The sequence below is a fragment of the Orcinus orca genome, chromosome 4, assembly GCF_937001465.1.
Source record: "Orcinus orca chromosome 4, mOrcOrc1.1, whole genome shotgun sequence".
Classification (NCBI taxonomy): Eukaryota; Metazoa; Chordata; class Mammalia; order Artiodactyla; family Delphinidae; genus Orcinus; species Orcinus orca.
In genome coordinates this window covers 31,688,149-31,709,416 of record NC_064562.1, presented here as the reverse complement: position 1 = coordinate 31,709,416, position 21,268 = coordinate 31,688,149, and the positions used below count along the sequence as shown (strand labels likewise).

Here is a 21,268-nt window from a genome sequence, read left to right as displayed (position 1 = left end):
CTTTATATCTTACTGTTAATCAAAACTAAAGAATTCTTTAGATAGTTATTAACTATATAAAACTTCCTTCCTGAGATATTTTTGGTGAACCCAAATGAAACATAAAAGAGAAATTATAAATGCATTTATTTATAAAAAATCAAGAATATATAACAGACAACGGCTTGCACTTCTGTTAAGGTTTAGAGTGAGGTCACAGGTCAAGGTACTAATAAGAGTGTTTGGGATGTCTGCTGCCATGAAACAAAATGGAAACTTGATTGATAGCTAGAGGGTTGAAGGGAGAGAGTGTGGTGGAGAAAGCAAAGGTCAGGGAGCCATTTCCCTTCTCTGCATGTATAACAATCAACTCTCTCCAAAACAAAATTTAGGTGATATTGGTCAATATGGCATATGTTGTGCACATTTCTATGAGTATTGTGAAATGTCAGTATATATGAAGTTATAATAAATGTTTTAGTAATTTGAAAGCTGAAATGAAATTGGCTACAAAAAATTGTGGTTTTGATGCCAAGTTTAAAGTAATTACAGAATGTTTTGTTTACACATATGATCAAATATGTATAGGTTTGGTTCTTAGCAAGAAGTTAAATTTTATTTTAAAACCAATTTGGACAAAGTTGTATAAGAAATAAATCCCTTGTTTTTTACTTTGTAATTTAAAAAAAAATTCTCTTTGATATAGGTCTGGTTTGCATGAAGTCTAGTAGTTCAGTTGTGGAATTGGTTATGCTACTGTGTTCTCAGGTGAGTGACAAGAATCAATGTTGAATTAAAAGTAAATTCTCAAGTGAATTCATTTTGCAAGAAAGTTAAAATTGATTAGAAATTTTTGCTACAATAGTTTTGTGCTTGCAGTTTTAAAATAATTTATTTGTATTGCAAAAGGGTTACTTCTTGTGTTTGGGGCTAACAGTTTATTTCGAAGTGAGTGCTGAGAGAAATAGGATAGATGAATGAGAAATAGAGGTTTTTCGAGCCACATTTAAAAATGTCCAGATCAAATGGCCTTGAGATGGCTAAATTTCTTTGCCTTGCATATTAAAGTTACAGAAACAGATTTATTTCTATACCTCGCGGAGTGCCACTCTGACTCCCATGGGAATAATGGGTTTACTTCCCTTTTGTGCAGAGGTTATAAAATGAGTGATAAATAATTTTGAATTCTTGTCATTGCTAATTATTTTTGACATATCTAGTAGATTTGGGAAAACATCAACAAAAATATGACAGCCATCATAATAAGATGTAGTGAATAAATTCCTAAAAGCGAGATTACTTTCATTGTTCAGAAACCTTATACCTCATGTGGTAAACTTTAATGATTTTTTTTTTAAACTTATGTAAAAATCATGTATCCTGTGATATTTTCTTTTCTCTTTAGCAGTTAAACAGATGAATGTTTTTATTGAGAGTTTTTTTTGGTAGTCTTTTAAAAATGATACCTTGCTGGTAGTAAATTCCCCTACTTAAAACTTTAAAATAGCCTTTTTTAATAGGAAGAGTATTGGTCTAGAGGTCAAGGGTTCTGACCCATTTCAAAACCTTTGACCTTCATTTAAAACTCTCCTGGTTTACTTGCCTGACGAATAAGGATAATGCAAAATTAATGTTTCTTTTCATCGATTTATTCATTTTAGTGCCTATATTGCCAAATTTATTTTGACTGTGCTGATGGACATTTCATGAATACAAATTAAAGAATCATAGAAGGTGTGAAAAATCAATACTATGCATTGTCAATAAAATGCAATAAGAACAATTACTTCCAGAGATTACATCTAATGGATTTTTATAATGAACTTGTGAAGAGTAGTTATGTTTGAGGTGGGCTTATTATTCTTAGATTTAGCGAGAGTCATGTTTTTAAGTGAATTATCTACTTTAGAAAACTCCCATTCCTTTACAAACTGACTGGATAAAATTTCCCATTTAGTAATCTGATTTGAAATAATTGGTTGTTTATTTCTTGAATGGAAATTACCATATACCATTCTTATACTGACATGAAATTACCCTTACTTTAAGAATCATTTGCTTACAGTTTTATATGTATACTCAACAGCAGTATGAATTTATTGTTTATAGAGATGTAATTGTTTCATAGATGAAGTTTGATAGTGAAGTTTCACTTTCTAGGTTAGAAGAATTTAATGTATTCTTGATACATGAAAGCTGTTTTAAATATAGTATATTACACAGTGGAATGTTAGAAGCTGAAAAGATAAAGAATGACATGTTTTAAGACACCTATTTGTCATGTATGTCACAGTGCTGTTTAATACTATTACAATCAAATGGGAATATGAAGATCACTTAGAGTAAGTTGCAAAAGTCAGATCATCTCAAAGTTTTGTTTAAATAAAACACATTATTGGTTTGTTTGAAGTTCTTAACATTTTTTATGGGTTCTCCAAAAGTTCCACGGCATCTCTCTAAGATGTAGCACAGTGCAAAAACTGACATGAAAAATGAAGCTAGAATTAGCTCCAGATGTATACAGATTGTTCTGGGGTGATAATTACATTTTTCACTTTGAATTTTCCTAATTCAAAGAGGTCAGATTGGCAATCACAAAAGTGATTTATTTTGTTAAAAAGTGAACTGTCTTTTTCTACATGAAAGCTTAAGAGAGATGAAATTGAATTTGAAGTCGACATTTTGCAGATATTGGGTGGCTGTGGCTTGAGTTTGACTGATAATTTGTTTTAGTCTGAGATAGGGTGGGAAGTAAATGGCTAGCATCTTGCTAAAATTTTAATCAATTTTGTAAAGAAAAGATGTAGTGGATTGAGTGCCAAAGATCGAAAGATCAGGTCAAAAACTCCTTTTTAATCACATAAATAATGGGATATGCTTATGAACTTAACATCTGCAAATTTGATTTAAAACTTTACAAATTAGTTGATGTTAATTTCATGGCAATCAGCCATGTTCTGATTATTTTTCTTGAATCCATTCAAAACTTTTTTTTTGTATTCTTCTTAACAAAGTGTTTAAGTCTGCCGTATTTTATTACAGAAGAGAGTTTAGAGCCTGAATTTAAGAAATGAGGAAATGATCACGTTTGGTTTGCTGTCATTAAGACCAAGTAGATCACTATATATTTTGTTAAAGCTTCAGCTAGGATCATATTTTTCAATATCCACTCATTCATTAATAGGTTTATTAGATACCATTTCATATTTTATCCCATTTAAATTTTAACATTTTAAGACAAAATGTTATTATTTAGAGTTGAAAATCTTTCTTAAAATATTTAGCATGTTATTTTTGAGTAAAGTTATATATATATATACTTATGGTTTATTAAGTTATGCTTATTCCTATACTGAAAATAATTCAAGAGCTATTTAAGCTCCAAAACCTGATTTAAGTCTTCTTTACTTCTTTAAAATAAGACTGTATACACCCTTCAGGAAACTGTATATTCTCTGATGCACAGAAAATAATCGAACAACTTCTTAATTATATTTCAGATTCAGTTTTTCAGAAGCATGTAACTTTTTTTTGCCCAATATTTGTTGTGTATGTGTATAAACCTTGTAGAAATCCATATGAATTTAAAGAAAATGTTAAATAAATATTTCAAGTAATATTACTCCAGCATTGTGTAAAGTGTTTATATCCTGCTCATTTGACATTAATATCATTTTTGAAGGAATTGACATTGTATTCAAGGCCACTTTATAAAAGTGTTGTGTTGCTCATCCTAATTCAGTCTGACATACATTCCAATAACACTACCTCCCTTCTTTGGTTTAAAGCTTAATTTATGACTGTGCATTGTGAAGTGCGTCATTTAAAAATGGTTTCAACCCAAAACATCTAATAAATAAATAATGTGTATGGCTACTCAGTAGTAGACTTTCTAGACTAGAAATCATTCCATCGGATACTCAACAGTCCACTATCGGAGAGGGCTGTCAGATAAATCTTATGGTAGCTGCATTCATGTCCTGTAAATCACATATTATTGTCTGAGCCTTCTGCCAGGTCATCTATTCTTTTCCCATTTATCAGAAATGCATAGAGTATATAGAAAAACTAGAAGCACCATGTAGTCTGGCCTGGCATCCTGTGTGAGTAGTTAATTAGCAGTAAAAGTTAATTTAAAAATAGTGTTAGTCTGATTTTTCTTCAATACATTTTTCAACAAAATATGTAGATTGTTGCTATTTTGGGAAATATTTCCTTTGCATGAAGGTAATAACAAAAGGTTTGGTCATTTCTTTCAATATCTCTGAATTATTAATTTTAAAAGTATAATGTTCATAATGAGAACCAGCTATCACTATTCATATGATTCTTTAATGTCTGTTTTGTGGTTGAATTATTGCCATTTGAATTTTTTCCTGAATCTTCATAGTAAAGTGTTCCTCTTTTCCATCACTCTCCTCTAATTTCTTTTCTCTAATTCTGGTTTTCTTCTCCTTTTTGAGTTTATTCCTTCTAAATATGTGACATTAATGTTATCGCTCTTGGCTTTTTATTTCATGAGCTTTTCTTTTTTATAGTTGTGATGAGTATTTTGGGTAAAGTAGATAATTTAAAAAAAAAAAAAAACCCTGAGAAGGGTAGGGGAAAGCAAACCAGCTCTATACCATGGCACAAAGGCATCTTTCATTATTAGGCCTCTCTTACTGTTTGGACCTCATTTCTTATCACTTTGTTTTTGTAACTGTTCTCAAGCTATGCGAACTATTTAAAGTTACCCAAATGTGCCATCATAATTTTGTGTCTTGGCGTAGGCTTTTTCTTTCCCTATAATTTCCTTCCTTCAAATTTGGTGAGTCTAATTGTTGGCTTCTTCTCATCACTCTGAGCTCAGCTTAATTATGCTCTTCTCAGATCATATCTATAGTTGGTATCTTTTTTGCACGTCTTCATCTTAGCACTCATTATATCACAAATTTTAACTATACCTGTGCTAGTTTGCTACTTCTTTATTGCCAGTCTCCCTCTCTCTACTCTAGGTCCTATGAAGGTTACAGCTATTTCTGTTTCATATACCTAGTATACTAGGTAAACTGTGAAGTGTGCCTAGTACCCAGCACAGTCCCTGGCATCTGATGGCTGCTCAGTGAATATATATGGAATAAATAAATAATTCAACTCCCAGCTAAATTGCCATCTCCTCTGGAAAGCTTTCTTTGACTCCTCTCTTCCCCACAACTCTAAGCCTAGGTGAGGTATACATCCTAAGCACTCACTTGACCCACCTTATAGTAATTTCATTCTTTATTTAAATTGTCTATTATTTTTTTTCTTTCCCGTTAGACTTTAAGTTTCTTAAAGGTAAGCACTGTGTTTTATTTTCTATTGTATCTCCAACATTCAACATAATTACTTTTCAACCAAATATTTATATAACTGTACAATTAATAAATGGTAACATTGATCATAAACACTGTATTTTGGGCTTTTACCTTTTGGTCCTTTTCATTATGAAACATCCTCATTCTTTTGTGTGTTATTAAGTGTGTATTAATTGTTCATTTTTATTGTCAGCTATTTTGTCATTGCCAAATATTGTAATCATGTTCATTTATAAATAAGAGTCTTACTTTTTTCATTTTCTTTTGGCTTAATCAGATTTACTTCTTTTTAAAAAATCAGTTATTGAAGCACAATTAATATACAATATATATGTAAATATTTTACAATATTATATACAAGAGTATATATACAATATCTTAAGTGTACAGTTCAATGCATTTAGATATATACACAACCGTGTAATACCCATTTCAATCCAGAAAGTTCCCTGTGCTTCTGTAATCAATCCCTACCGGTATCACCTCAAGTTGCTACTGATTTGATTTCTCTTACTGTGCGTGCGTTTTACTTATTGTAGAACTTAATATAAATGGAGATTTACTTCATTTAACTGTTGTGCTTAACTCCTCAGAGTGTGCTGTATATAGGGTACACGTCAACCTTTTAAACTAAAACTCACTATCTAATATTAAGAAAATGGTGTGGTTTTTAAAAAGAAACAATTGAGTCAGTAAAACATAGGTTATTTTTTGCTAACCACAAAATAAGAATTTTGAGTTTAAATTGCTCATTGGAAATATAAAAGTCTTCTTAACTTCCTTATGCATTTTTTTTTACCTATAAGGAAATCTTATGGTATGGAGCTTTTGTGTAGCAGTATTGTGAGGCCATAAACTATACTTCGAAAAAAAAACTTCTAAGTTTTTGTTTTCACTGTCTGTCAGGCTCAGTTCAAATGCTGTCTCTTATACAGAGCTTTGTGTCAGTTTGTTTACCCTGAGTCCTCCTTAATATGCCTGCTTGTGGTATTTCTTTTTTTATTTAGCAGACATGTACTGAATGATTTTAAGACAAGTCTCTCCTTTTAATCTAGTAAGAGAGACAAATAATTGTAATACAACATAGAATTTTTATGAGGACTTTAAGAGAAATAGAAGCAAATAGTAGGGGCAGGGAGTGGAATTAGGAATGGGGCGTAAAAATGTATTTATTAATCCCTGTTTAATTTAATTTTATTTCTGTTCATGAACAGATCATTTCAGGCTCCTTTGCCTTTCAGTCAAAAATTTTTTTCCAGGTTCCATCTATGTTTTTTTATAATTTCATCGAGATCAATAGATATTAAAGTTCTTAAAGCATTTCCTCTACTCTTTGCTGTACCTATAATATTCCTTGGTTAGATTTGTGGTAGCCGGCTACTTGTTTGATCAGTTCTCACTGTCCAAAATTTCCAGTACAGCAAATCCTAGTGTGTACTGTGTGATGAAAATGGATGTTCTCTGAGAAAGCAGACAGTGGTAAATAAGCTTGGAAAATGTTCATTTAAATTTAATTAGGATCTTTACTGGAGGGTTCCTCAAGGCCTTTAGTCAATACATGTGTGTATGTGTGTGTATGTCTATAAAAAATATATATATATATAAAATAAAGTGTATTGTTGAATCTTTTATGAGAATAATATTAGTATATTTGATCACAAAATGCTTTTTATGGCCATAGTGTGTATGGATAATTTTTGTAAAATATACTTTAGGAAAAACATCAGTGTTGACACAGTGAATAATACAGGAAATGCCTCTTTTTGTATTCTGCTTCTGGTTTTCTCTGCTTCTCCAATCACAGTGATTACAGAAAATCAGTAGATTTGCAAAAGTACAGCTGTTTTTTTCATGAAACACTGTGATTATTTTTACTTCATTCAAGAATTAACTCAATTACCTGTTCTCTCTCCTTTGTAGGTAATTTGGACTCAATTTACATGTTGTTTCTGAAGGGATAGATGTTCAGAACTGATTATAGTAAGATTTGGTATTCTTTCTAGAACAACTTAAGTTTAACCAGGAGTGTTTGTGTGTATTTTTACACACACATATATGTATTTTTACAATATTTATGTAGAACTAATCCAAGCTTAAGAATAAATTCAAATATTTTGACATCAGTTGATTATATAGCTATTTCCTACATTGGTTGAGTGAATCCCATTACATTTTTAGTCAATATTGTGGCAGTTTATGATCTGTAATCATGTTTAAGTGTCTGGCATAAAGTCTAGAAACCAGGGTCAGAATATATTTTATATTAATGGGATATTACATACATTGTTAGTGACCCATTTGTAGAATCGAGCTTCGCTATGCACTTAAAGAGGTGCAAGAGGTCCAAATAAAATGAAATTAATCTGTATGTGACTGTTATATGATACAATGTCTGGTGAAAGAAATTTTCAGTATTTGTCAAATAAATGAGTAAAATTTTAGCAATAAAATTTTAACAATTTTTAATAGAATAAAGATTTAGTGATAATTTATAGTTACACAGCTAAATTATACAGTGGCTGTTGCTCTTCTTAGGTCATCCATTTATCCATTCAAACAATTAGGATTTGAGATAGCTTGTAATCAAGACCTAGACATAATAAAAATATGAAGTCATTATTAGAGGTTAATTGGGTTAAAGAATTAAGAGTCACGAAATGACTCTGATGCCTAAGTCCAGGGGTTTTCACTAAAATCTGTAGTGTTTTTATGTTTTTTTTTTTTTAAGTATACTTTGTATATAAGGCATTTCCTAAAGTTAGTAGACAACAAAAATCTATGTTGATGATCCTTAACCCTGAGAAGTGAGGGAGAATGGAATGCTGCTAGCAAATTCACCCAGGTATATTTAGGAAGATTCATTAAATTAATAGATGGGAGAGGAATTTACTCTTCCTCTGATATGGTCTGAAGAACTCTATCTTTGACATGTACAGATATTTTTGGCATAAGAACATATAAAAATCTTTCTGTGCATATATTGTGTAATAACAAAACTTATGTAATATGTGAGTTTTTTGCTTTTAATATAAATTAGAATAAAAATAGTTCTAAATCCTATTAACTCTTACTAATCTTCATTTCTTTGCTTAGATGCCCCCAACATTGGATTATAAGTTGTGAATACACCAATTTAGAGAACTCCATCTTAGAGTTAAATTTACAGAGTTAAGTGCTAAAGAAGGGTTAAATTTATGCACATAAGAGCTATTTTCATACTTATGCTATATTATAAGTTTTGTTTCTTTTGTTGGATTGAAAACTCCTTGAAGTCATGAAGCCATTTCTTTTTTTTTTTTTTTTTTTGCGGTATGCGGGCCTCTCACTGTTGTGGCCTCTCCTGTTGCGGAGCACAGGCTCCGGACGCGCAGACTCAGCGGCTGTGGCTCACGGGTTCAGCCGCTCCGCGGCATGTGGGATCTTCCCGGACCGGGGTACAAACTCGTGTCCCCTGCATCGACAGGCGGACTCTCAACCACTGCGCCACCAGGGAAGCCCCAGGAAGTCATTTCTTAATTGTCCATTTTGTCTATGTTGTTTATTAGTGTCAGATTATAATAAAATAATCATTTAATAGATATTTGTTGAATAAATCAATATATTTACCTTATTTAAGTAAAGTTCCCTTTAAATTTAATTCTTGAGTTTTTGATTCATTAAAAAGTATTTTTTTTAGTTAAGGAACAGACACCATTCTATTTAATACTTTTATTTCTTCTATTCAATTTTATCTTAATCTGAAAGGCAATTTAGCCCTCATATCGAGGCTTCAGACCCTAATTCTGAACTCTTACCCTATGCTTACTTAAATGTTTTAAAGTAAGAAAATGATACGCATTAAATCCCTTTCACCTGATCAGCTTTGGGTCTCAAAAAGATCCGTTAAGAGTCACAAAAGGACCTGTTAAAAGTCTCAACTGATGACCTCTTATGAAGAAATCACTTTGTGCATGTAGATTTTCCTCTTTCTGTAGAATTATTTCTATCACGTTTAAGTCACTATTCAAATAACTCAGCATTCATTTCAGGCACCACAGCTTCTGCTAACAAAGGGAATATGACAAATGTTGAACCTCTGGCTCTTAAAAATGATGTTTACCCAAATATTTTAGCACATTGTACATGAAGGTTTCTTAAAAGAGACAAATCTATATCTGAGTAGAAAGATTGCTAAAAGTGCTTGCATGGCAACAAATTTGCAAAATGTAGTAAATGTTTAAATTTGTACTTTGATATGCTGTCAATAAATCATTCAACTTTCTTTGTAACCAGCCTTCCTTTTTCCAATGTAAATGGGACTTTAGGGGCAATTGGATTCTTTAAGACCAGTTTATATGTAGCATGGTCCAACTAGGATCAGTATAATTTAATATTTCAACCTTTTCTCAGTGTTACCCCTCCTTTTATTTTATTTTGGATGCCTTTATTCCTCATCCTTAGAATACATTTATAGAAAATTAGTGAATGTAAATTGATTGTCTCTGATTTGTTATTGTCAGTGCTTGTGGCCTTTTGATTGTGAATGGATGAGAATCAATATGGTAATGATTAACATTGGGTTCAAAAAAGTAGGCTTGCAGTACAATCACCTGTTTTTATCTTAGAGCTGCTGTGAATGCTTTGTCCTTATAATGTACAAAGGCTGTGAGCATAGGTGTTCTGTATTGAAGTGCTCAGAATTAACTTAATTTTGTGTGCAATCAAAATATTTGACCTTATGAGAAGGAACTAGAGACCTTTGAAGAAGCATGGTGGGAAGCCTGTGGGAGTTGGAGAGGGTAGTTTAAGATTCATGCTATGTTAACCGATCATGAACATCTTAAATGCACTAATAGTTGTGAAGCATTTGAAACCAGCTTAATAACTGCACTTTATGCTAGTATGGAAAAAAAAATTTATAGTTTTACTTGATTCAGATTTTTATAACTTGCTTTTATAGGGTGGACTCATTTGTCTTTAAACAATAGCAAAAACATTAAAAACAAATAAATCAGACTGAATTATTGCATTTCACTTTTAAAAAAAATATTTAACTTGATGGATTAGTGAACATTAATTGATCTTTATTTGAATCTGGATGCAGACCTTTCCAGTATTAATTTAAAGTGCTTTGTAACCAAAGAGAAGCATAATTTAACTTTAGCGCAGGATTTATTCTGAAATACAGGCATCCTGTTGATTCACTAGCGCACTAGGATTTAGAAAACAACACCTTTGAAGGTAAATTTTGTGGAACTGGCAGTACACCCTGTGGCTTGGCAGTCTAGTCAGAAGGATGATACCATGCTGACTATATAACTAGATCTTTGAACGTTATTCTCAAGGGTGGTAAATGCAAAACAAAGTAATATCAACTGGCACTTAATTCTGCAAGTTCCCTGCTGATTGGGGTATTCAGAGAAATGGAACTCTTCCTGACAGGAAGTCAGCCTATGAGTATGGAGACATCTGAAAATAAAGTGTGCTTTAATTTGGCACCCCACCGTTTTACAGCTGGTCTTTTAAATTGGGATTAGGCAGCGAGTTAGAAGAAAAGGGGAATACGTGAATGGAAATATTCTAAGCATAGTGTTTTCCTTTGGTTTTAACATAATTATGATTACAGCTCGGTTTCTGTGTTTCTCAGCTTTGACTGCTTATTGTTTGGTTTTGCTTAGTCCTTTCTTTTTTTTCTATTACTTCAAATTAATCCACTGAAGTTAAAGTATTACAAAAAGGCTAGATTAAAAGCGTAAAGCTTGAGATTGTCTTTGTTTTTATACCAAAACTCTCTGATAACTTTTTTTCATAAATAGTATATAATTTAATAGTTTTTAAGCAGAGTAATCAGTTCTTAGGATCTAGATTTACGTTTTGCTGTCAATTTTAAAGTGTTTACACTATTTGCCTCAGTTGACTGAGTTTAGTACTTTAGTGCAGTTAGAATATAATAGCATTATGTATACATATATATATAACACAGTATAGTTTAGGGAGGGACAATTATTATATATAAGTAGTTGCCCATATATTCCATATGTTATGCATCTTTTAGTCAGGCAGCTGTTTTTAGTCAAGCTGCCATTTTATAACATGAGCTTCCAGAAGCATGCATGCAATTTTAATAAAACCTGAAGTTTGCACTTTGATTTAGGCCTGAATAAAGCACGAATCAGAAGGCTGAAGGCTATTTGTTTTTCTAGTAGTTACTTCCTCAGTTGCTGGAGATGGACTTTGTAGAGGTGGCTGTTGTCTCCATCATGGGTAACAAAAGGAGAAAGGGAAAAGTCACTTTGGAAAGGGTCTTAGGAAGAGACTGAGGTCAGGAAAATGCTGTGATGATAGATTTTTGAATTTTAATAAACGTTTTTCCCTCTGCCACTTGTTAACTCTGTAACCATGGGCAAATCACTTCACTTGCTTGAGACTCAGTTTCTTATTGAGTGAAATGGGTGTAATAAAGATTATATTAGATAATGTATGTAAAAGGATGTAGAACAGTCCATAGAGCAAAGTAGGTTGTAAATTAAAGTTATTAGTTTCTGAATCTAAGTGTTTTTAACAGCACACAAAATCTTCTCTTCAGTATTTTTAGTGCCTCTTGTTTTCTTTTAATGAAATTAGATTTTTCATATCTATGCTTTAGTCCACCATTATTTTCTGCAGTGTCTCTTTCATTATTTTCTCTTCTTTCTATGATTATATGCCCAGTCTAGTCCATTTTCATCTCAAACCATACATTATTAGATCTAGGAGATATCCCATAAATTTGCAGTTTTGGGCCATTTTCATGTAGGCAAGGTTAATGGTTAACATTCATATTTTCCATAGGCTTCCAAAGGTGATCCCACTGTTTCCTGTGCTAGCTATAGTGATCACTCCTTTGGAAGTCAATAAAGTATACCTTAATACAAGTGAGATGGATGTCATTTTAGGGATTAGTACTCCAGTGATTTTCTTAAAGATGTCTTCTGTATATTTCAGTGCTTTTTATTTATACTACATTACTTTCAACACACCTCCTGTGTTACCATAGTTGAGAAATGCTTTTATAACAGTTAACCTAGGTCACTGATTATCAACCTTTTTTTTTTCTGGCCAGATACATCATCATTAACAGTTGCTCATTATGATGAGTCTCACCCTGAGTGCTGTCAGAATCGGGGAGACAGGCAGGGACAAAAGGAGGTATCATTTGAAAAAGGTCTCCATAAAGAATCAGAAATTCTGATCCAGCTTATTCCTGAATTAGAGAAATGGCCTTTTCCTTTGTGTTGATTTTTACCTCTTTCAGTACGTACTAACAAGTTGACTTTCCTACAGGAGTCTCTTTGTATTTCCTTTCCAAGAGAAGCTGCAGTTTACTGTCTTATCAAATTCACACCCCACTGCCTTATTGTAAAGCTCTCTAATATCTATTTTATTTTAGTTTCCACTTGTTTCTCTGCTGCTTTGTAAGTAGCATTCAGGTATTTGACATATGTGTTACGTGTATCATGTCATTTTGTGGGTATTTTCCCAGAAAAATCAAACTGCCTAAACCCGAATCTGTTCTGACGTTCTTCTGACATCTTCCTTTCCACAAGGTGCTTTTACATATAGTGAGTCTGAAAATGCATGGCAATATCCTAATACTGGATACATAGGGCATTCTTTTTGATAATAATTATGTATTTTTGAAAAATTTTTGTTGGAATCTCAAGTTTTCATTAGACATTCTGTTAAAACAGTGGAATTGTCTTGTTCAGTCTGTTGATTTGTCATGTTATTCTGATTACCAGATACCACATAATTGAGAGCAAACTTAAGTCTGGTTTCTTATTGTTCTTTTTTCAGAGGGGAGGTGGTCTATTCCTTTACCTAAGAAAGCTTACAGCTTTGCTTAATCTTTCAGAGTTGTGTCCTATTTATATGTATTGAAAAGATTCACTGTTGTTTTGTAGCACTAATTTGTAGCTTAGTTTGTGAACATAGGTTTCTTTTTTTCTGGTACTGTAAGTTAAGGAAGAGAAAAGGAGTTTGATCATTGGCAGTGAGAAAGTAAAACAACGGGAAAGTTTTTTACAAAGAAGCTTTCTAATTCTTGTTAGTATCTTAACCAAGTCTGAATTGCTGCCTTACTTATTTGGACATTTGGCAGTGCTGTCATTGCTTTTCTGCTAATTATTAGGAGTTGTTCTTAATGATATCTGCTTGTTACCTGTATCTTCTATCTCAGCTGCCCAGATTTGAGTTTCTTGTAGCCTGGTAGCTGAATTTCTGGAACTGAAAACAAAACCAATCACAACTCAATCATTGTTAGAACCAACACCTGTAGCACAAGTTAACTTGCTTAAAAACTTTTCCAACTCTTGCCACAATATACTAATTTTTTAAAAATGCCTTTATTTCTTTTGAATCTTTTGAATTTTGTTGAACTTTGTAGTAAAGTTCACTTTTGTTCAACTAGCTCTTTCTGTTCTTTTAATTTGGTTTCTCTAGTACGATAGGCTGAAAAATGGCTCCCCAAAAGATATTCACGTCAAATCTCTGGAACCTATGAATGTTACCTTATTTGGAAAGAGGGTCTTTGTGTGATTATATGTTAAGGATTTTGACATGAGGGATACTCCTGCGTTATTTGGATGGGCCCTACATGCTGTTATATGTATCCTTATGGCAGAGAGTCAGAGGGAGATTAGAGATAGGTACCCAGAGGAGGAGGCAGTATGATGATGGAGCAGAGAGCAGTGTGGTCACAAGCCAAGGACTGCTGACAGCCACTAGAAGCTTGGGAGAGGCAAGGAGCAGATTTTCCCCTAGAGCCTCCAGGAGAAGAGCAACTTGATTTTGGCTCAGTGAAACTCATTTTGGACTCCTGGCCTCCAGAACTGTGAGAGAACAGACTTCTAGTAATTTAAGCCACCAAGTTTGTGACGATTTGTTATAGTGGCCACAACAAGTGAGTAATCTATCTAGTGAGTGTTCTTAGTGCCATGCTCTTCCCTCCTTCACCTAACAGTGTTAAATTATGGTCTCTTTAACAAACATTTGAATGTTTGTTATAAGGGAAATTGAGTCAGATACTGTTGAGAACCCCAAGAGATAGGCATCGCTACCTTTAAAGAATTTTACTGTAGTTGAGACAAATTCCAATTTGTAAAGTTATTGACCCAGAAAAAAAAAAAGGCAAAATAAGCTAGTATTGCATATATTTCTAATGGAGATGAAATTGATATGAATAAAATACTGCGAGAGAGATGCACCACTGATTATTTGTGCAGCAAAACCAGGTTATCAAGTATTTCATTTCACTATTTTAGTTATGTTGTAGGTCAAAATGACCTACATGGTAATGTTTATCCATAACATGTTTTAGGACTTTTGCATTGAACTTAAAGTTTATACCAACTAATATCTCATTAGGTACATTGATAAATATTTGAAAATATTATGGAATCATTCTGGACTGAAAGGCCTTACTCCTCTTCATTGGGAAAGTCATTAAGCATACTGTGATTGGCTATAGCTTGTGGCTGTTGACAACTATAACATACTACTGCAGCACGTAATGTATGTGTCTTAGTACTGTAAAATTAGGACCAAAGCTTTATTGGTAGATGTAGTATGAGGTTTGGAAAAATTTGATTCTGAAGATATAATTTCATAGCATAAACATAAATGATACTTTATTTTCTCCTAATGAATACATTTCACAGTTATTTACTTTTCATTTGATGTAAAATTTTGAATACTGAAATTAAATCTCACTTTGTATTAAGAATTTATTCAATGAGCACATAGTATCAGTTTACAGTGGTCACTGTTCAGAGTGGTAGACTCCAAATGGTTAAACAGCAGGGGAGTTTTCTGCTTTTAGTTAAAAACTGCTGTTTTCTATATGCCTTATTTACTACATTTTAAATTCTTAATGTTGTGTGCTGTGGGATTGGGCATGCAAAAGTCAGCAGAAAGAGTCTGGTTTTTTCATCTAGAGCTATTACTTGCTGTACAATAATAAAGGCACTATTTTATTGGGTTACTTGTAATTAACTTCAGCACTAGGCATTCATATAAATCATTCGTAATCTGTTTTCTTTAGATTTTTATTCTTTTAAACTGGTTTAATGTACTTGCTTTCTGTTATCTTTTTACATATGGATGGAGATTGTAATTGCTTTTTGGAATTAGGCTGTCAGAAACCAACATATATGTGAATTCAAGAAATGACTGAAGCAAGCTAATGAATTTTATATAACATTTTATAGAGATTTGTTACTGAAGTATTATCTAGTAGTATTTGTTTTGTTGCAAATTTAATAAATAACCATACTCTCAAGTTAAAAAGTGCCTACAGATTTAGAAATTTTAAATGGCAACAATTATTAATTAGAAAATATATTTACTATGTTTTTCAAAATCCTGAGATAGCAAAGACATGAACTTTCTTTGAACACTTGTCTGTCAATTTATTGACATTCTTCTTTTAATTTTAAACATTTGAATCTTCATATATTTTCCATAATATTAGCTGATAAATGCCATTTCATAGATTAACTAGTATGTAATTTATATTATTTTGTGTTTACAACTTTTTTATGATTATCAGTTTAAAATTGAGTGAAAATGAATTAGAGAGAGCCTTTTTGAGTAAAAAAAGAGGCATCTAAAAAGAAACACATATGTATGTCTGGCTGAGTTTAAGTAACTGTATTATTCAAAATTAATGTCAGAAAACAAAACTTTGTCTCTAAAATTACCTTCATTTTATAAATGTTTACAGTGATTTGTAGAAAGAGTTTAGAGGTATAGGTAGTTTTATTCTCTCCCAGGACACCAAAAGCTTGACTTGATGATCCCTATAAAAGGAATGTTAGGTGTATTGAGGTGGGGGATGGGAGGCATGAAGAATGTACCATGTCCTGAAAGTAGTGCTTTTAAAAATAATTCAGTTGGTAAATACTTTTTATTATAGCTGAGTACATGAGATGGTTTAAAAATCTTTTTAAAATAAGAAGCTGTTTTATATAGTTTTAATGGAAGTCTTTCATGTTTCCTCTCCAGCAGTCTCTAATGAACGCTCCTTGTAATTTCAGTGCAGGCTTTGAGATTCCCTAAAGACTTGACTTCAGACCTCAAAGGGCAGCAATTGCCACATGTCTGGAGAACTGGAGTTGCCAAACAGACTGATCATGTACTAATAGGACACATTTATATAGCTTCTGAACATGAAGCCTTGATATAAGCTTAATGATGATCGTCTGTTGAGAGCTTGTTGCTGGAAAGGGTTAGAGCAACTTTTGTCACCTTTATTGAAATCAAGCTTTCTTTATTGATTAGTGAAAGATCTTGACTATATTGACGCCAGTTTGGAAGTTATTTGCAAGATCATTGTTGACTGGAGAATATGTTTTTTCTGAAAAAGTTTAAAAACAGATTTTTAAAGAAACTTGCAAATTTATTAATTTTAAAGTATGCTTAAACACACCACCAGGGGATTATTGCTTTTTTGATTATTTACAAACAATTTAAAACTATATTGTAATCACATACTTGATTGCATGGTTATCTCAACTTTTTGGGTTTTTTTTGTTTTTTTGCGGTACGCGGGCCTCTCACTGTTGTGGTCTCTCCCGTTGTAGAGCACAGGCTCCTGACGCGCAGGCTCAGCGGCCATGGCTCACGGGCCCAGCCGCTCCGCGGCATGTGGGATCTTCCTGGACCGGGGCACGAACCCGTGTTCCCTGCATCGGCAGGCAGACTCTCAACCACTGTGCCACCAGGGAAGCCCTATTTTGTCAATCCTATAAATAGTTATTTTCTCAATATTCAATTACTTCCACATAGTAAATGTTCAAAAGCATTTGTTAAATAAGCAGTTATGAAACTGAACCATTTGCTAATCCAACTTTAATAGAATTTTTCTTTCTTTTCTCTATTTTGTAGTTATCTGTGTATATATTTTATTTATAAACTGAGCCATAATACTTGTACAAACTAGGTGTACAATTTAGATGTACATGTTCACAAAAATCGTCAAATCGAAAACTTGCCAAAAGGTAAAATTTTCTTTTGATATTTCATGTAATGATTTGTTTTACCCTCTATAGAGACAGTGGAATAAAACCTGTTCTTTACTATTATGCTATAGTCTTTCCTGGTATGGGGTTCCTCAAGTTTCTGTTAGATATGCTGTTGAGAGAGTGCTGACACAAAGTGCAAACAATGCTGAAAAGTTCTTGATAGTTTACTTTGAGCACTTAAGATTACTATATCATGACTATGAACCAGTTTTCTATGGTTTTGACCTTTAGTCCTGTGCATAATGTGGTTCTCAATTTTGTGTTAATACATTCCCTTCCTCATTTGAGCTCTCCTTTGTGGCCTACTCCCTTGACTCCTAATAGTGTTTCTGACATGTATTTAGGTACTTGGAACTATATCCAGCCAATTTGATTTATTTTACAAAGGCATAGATAACTGTAACATCTTAAAATATTAATATTGATATTCCATTGAAGAGCAGAAGCCTTTAAATTTTTAATTTTTTATAAGAAAACTGAAATAATTTGATGAGTTTAGGTGTTTGTTAACAAATTATTCTTCATTCCATTTTTAAGTTAAATTATGTTTGGATCCTTAGGTCAATACTTAAAAAAAAGGAGAATATTTTATTACCAATAGCAATGAAGTGAATTTTATTTGGTAGGATGTAAAATACTATCTTTAAAAAAAATTCTTAATAGTTTATGATATTTACATTTTCATAGTTTTTTTTTAACATCTTTATTGGAGTATAATTGCTTTACAATGGTGTGTTAGTTTCTGCTTTATAACAAAGTGAATCAGCTATACATATATCCCCATATCTCCTCCCTCTTGAGTCTCCCTCCCACCCTCCCTATCCCACCCCTTTAGGTGGTCACAAAACACCAAGCTGATCTCCCTGTGCTATGTGGCTGCTTCTCACTAGCTATCTGTTTTACATATGGTAGTGTATATATGTCCATGCCACTCTCTCACTTCATCCCAGCTAACCTTTCCCCCTCCCCATGTCTTCAAGTCCATTCTCTACGTCTGTGTCTTTATTCCTGTCCTGGCCCTAGGTTCTTCAGAACCTTTTTTTTTAGATTCCATATATATGTGTTAGCATACAGTACTTGTTTTTCTTTTTCTGACTTACTTCACTCTGTATGACAGACTCTAGGTCCATCCAACTCACTACAAATAACTCAATTTCGTTTCTTTTTATGGATGAGTAGTATTCCATTGTATATATGTGCCACATCTTTTTTATCCATTCATCTGTCGATGGACACTTAGGTTGCTTCCATGTCCTGGCTATTGTAAATAGTGCTGCAATGAACATTGTGGTACGTGACTCTTTTTTTTTTTAACATCTTTATTGGAGTATTATTGCTTTACAATGGTGCGTTAGTTTCTGCTTTATAACAAAGTGGATCAGTTATACATATATATATGTCCCCATATCTCTTCCCTCTTGCATCTCCCTCCCTCCCACCCTCCCTATCCCACTCCTCTAGGTGGTCACAAAGCACCGGGCTGATCTCCCTGTGCTATGCGGCTGCTTCCCACTAGCTATCTATTTTACGTTTGGTAGTGTATATATGTCCATGCCACTCTCTCACTTTGTCCCAGCTTACCCTTCCCCCTCCCTGTATCCTCAAGTCCATTCTCTAGTAGGTCTGTGTCTTTATTCCTGTCTTGCCCCTAGGTTCTTCAGAACTTTTTTTTTTTTTTTTTTGCGGTACGTGGGCCTCTCACTGCTGTGGCCTCTCCCGTTGCGGAGCACAGGCTCCGGACGCGCAGGCTCAGCGGCCATGGCTCACGGGCCCAGCCGCTCCGCGGCCTGTGGGATCTTTCTGGACGGGGGCACGAACCCGTGTCCCCTGCATCGGCAGGCGGACTCTCAACCACTGCGCCACCAGGGAAGCCCCGAGTTTTATTTTTTATCAAGGAAAACATATGTTATTTCACAGATCTAATAATAGTATAAAACTTAAACTGAAAACAGCAGTTCCCTGCTGCAATTCTTCTTCTCTCCCTTGATTCTTACTTTCTTGAAGGAGCCACATTCAGATCTCTTAGCTTTTGACTCTGCTAGTTACTTTCATATTTCTAAATGATAGCTATTTCTGGATTTTTCTGTTTTAGATATTATCTAATGTCTTCTATGGAAGATGACTATTGAGTACTTATATTGCTGTCCCTGTTCATTTTATGTACTCTCTTGTTTCCAGGACAGTTATATCATAGTATTTAGTTAAAACCATACCTAGCATTTACATTTTTGTGACAATGTAAATATCTGTGCAGACCCACAAAATGTACCATGCTTACCCAACCACCTTCCCTCTCCTTCCTCCCTCCTTCCTTCCTTCCTTCCTTCCTTCCTTCCATCCTTCCTTCTTCTCTCCCTCCCTCCCTGCCTCCCACTTGTTTGTCTCTCTTTCATTGATTCTCCTGGAATTAGTAACTTCCTACTTTTTTTGTTAATTTAAATTTCTGTGTACCCACCACAAATTTATTTCTGAATTTTCCACTGAAATCATATAACGTCTACCAGTGTAATGAGCACACTTGGTATCTATTGGTTCAATTCTTTTCCTTGGAGATACAGTACCCGGAGTTCTCTGTTTTCTTGTTCTTGCCTGGATTGGTTACTCCTTAGTTGTGTAGAAAGGTGTCATCTGGAGGCTTCTTTTATCATCAACCTAGATGTTTCCTCTTCTCCCTCTTATGCTATAGTGTCTATTTCCTGTGTCCTATAGTGGCCTTCTTTTATGAAAGATACACTGATTCAGCATTTATTGATCACTTATTCTATATGTGCTGGTCACTGTCCTAGCACAGGAAATAGGAGAGAATAAAACAGAGAAAAGCAAAAAAGAAATCTAATCGGCAGTAAGTATGCCATGGAAAAATTAAAGCAGAACTGGGATGGAGGATGATAGTGGGGTCTCTGTATTAATTTTGATGAGGCATGTCCTTTGTAATTTCTTAAAAGAGAATGCATGACAGAATTTTTTAGACCTTGCTTGTATGAAAATGTCTTTTTTTTTTTTAATCTTTATATGTGACTGGTGGCTTGTTGGGATATTAGTATTACAGGCTGAAAATTGTAATCTTTCCAATTATTTTTTTCTCTGTGAGAGCTTTTAGTATTTTTATTATTTTAAAAAGTGTTTGTTGTTACTGGATTGTACCTTGATGTGGGTGGATCTTTTAAAATCCATTGTCTTTGATATTTAATGTAAACTTTTTCAGTCTGAAAAAGTATGTACTTATGTTCAGAGAAGTTTTCTTGAATTATATCTATGGGAATTCCTTTCTCTGTATTCTCATTTCTGTTTCCAGAACTCCTCTTAGTTAGATGTTGAACTGTCTGGATTAATTATCTAATTTTCATATCCATTCTCACCTGTTTTTCCTTCATTTTATCTTTTATTTTACTCTTCTAAGAGCCTTTTTCAACATCTTCCGGTAGTTCTTTCAAAATTTTTATTTGTTATTATACTCTTAATTTCTAATAGCATTTTCTATTTTTCTGAGGTTTTCAGGGGAGATGGGAGGGGAGAGCTGGATGGTTAATTTTATGTCAACTTGACTATGTCATGGGGTATCCAGATACTTGGTCAGACATTATTCTGAGAGTTTCTGAATGAAATGAACATTGACATCGGTAGGCTTTGTAAAGCAGGTTGTCCTTCCTGATGTGGATGGGCCTCATCCAATCAGTTGAAGGCCTGACTAGCACAAAAAGGCTGAGCATTCCCTGAGTAGAGAGAATTCTACTTGCTTGACTGCCTTGGAACTGAGATGTCACTTTTTCCTGCCTTTGTCCTCAAACTAACATGTTGGCTCCTTTTGGGTTTTGAGCCTAGTGCCCTTCAGTCTGGAACTACACCATTCATTTTCCAGATTTTTATGCTTTTTGGCTTGGAGTAGAATTACACCATCGGCTCTCCTGG

The 21,268-nt window shown here is 33.5% G+C and overlaps 1 protein-coding gene across 3 annotated transcripts in view; it reads left to right on the top strand.

Moving 5' to 3' along the window:
- Nucleotides 1-21,268, top strand: part of LRBA (LPS responsive beige-like anchor protein) — a 728,899-nt gene that overhangs the window by 210,422 nt on the left and 497,209 nt on the right. For all 3 annotated transcript variants that reach the window (XM_033402948.2, XM_033402953.2, XM_012535502.3), the window contains exon 34: nt 686-747. In XM_033402948.2, the coding sequence (XP_033258839.1) occupies nt 686-747 (62 nt within the window). The remainder of the gene's footprint in view (nt 1-685; nt 748-21,268) is intronic.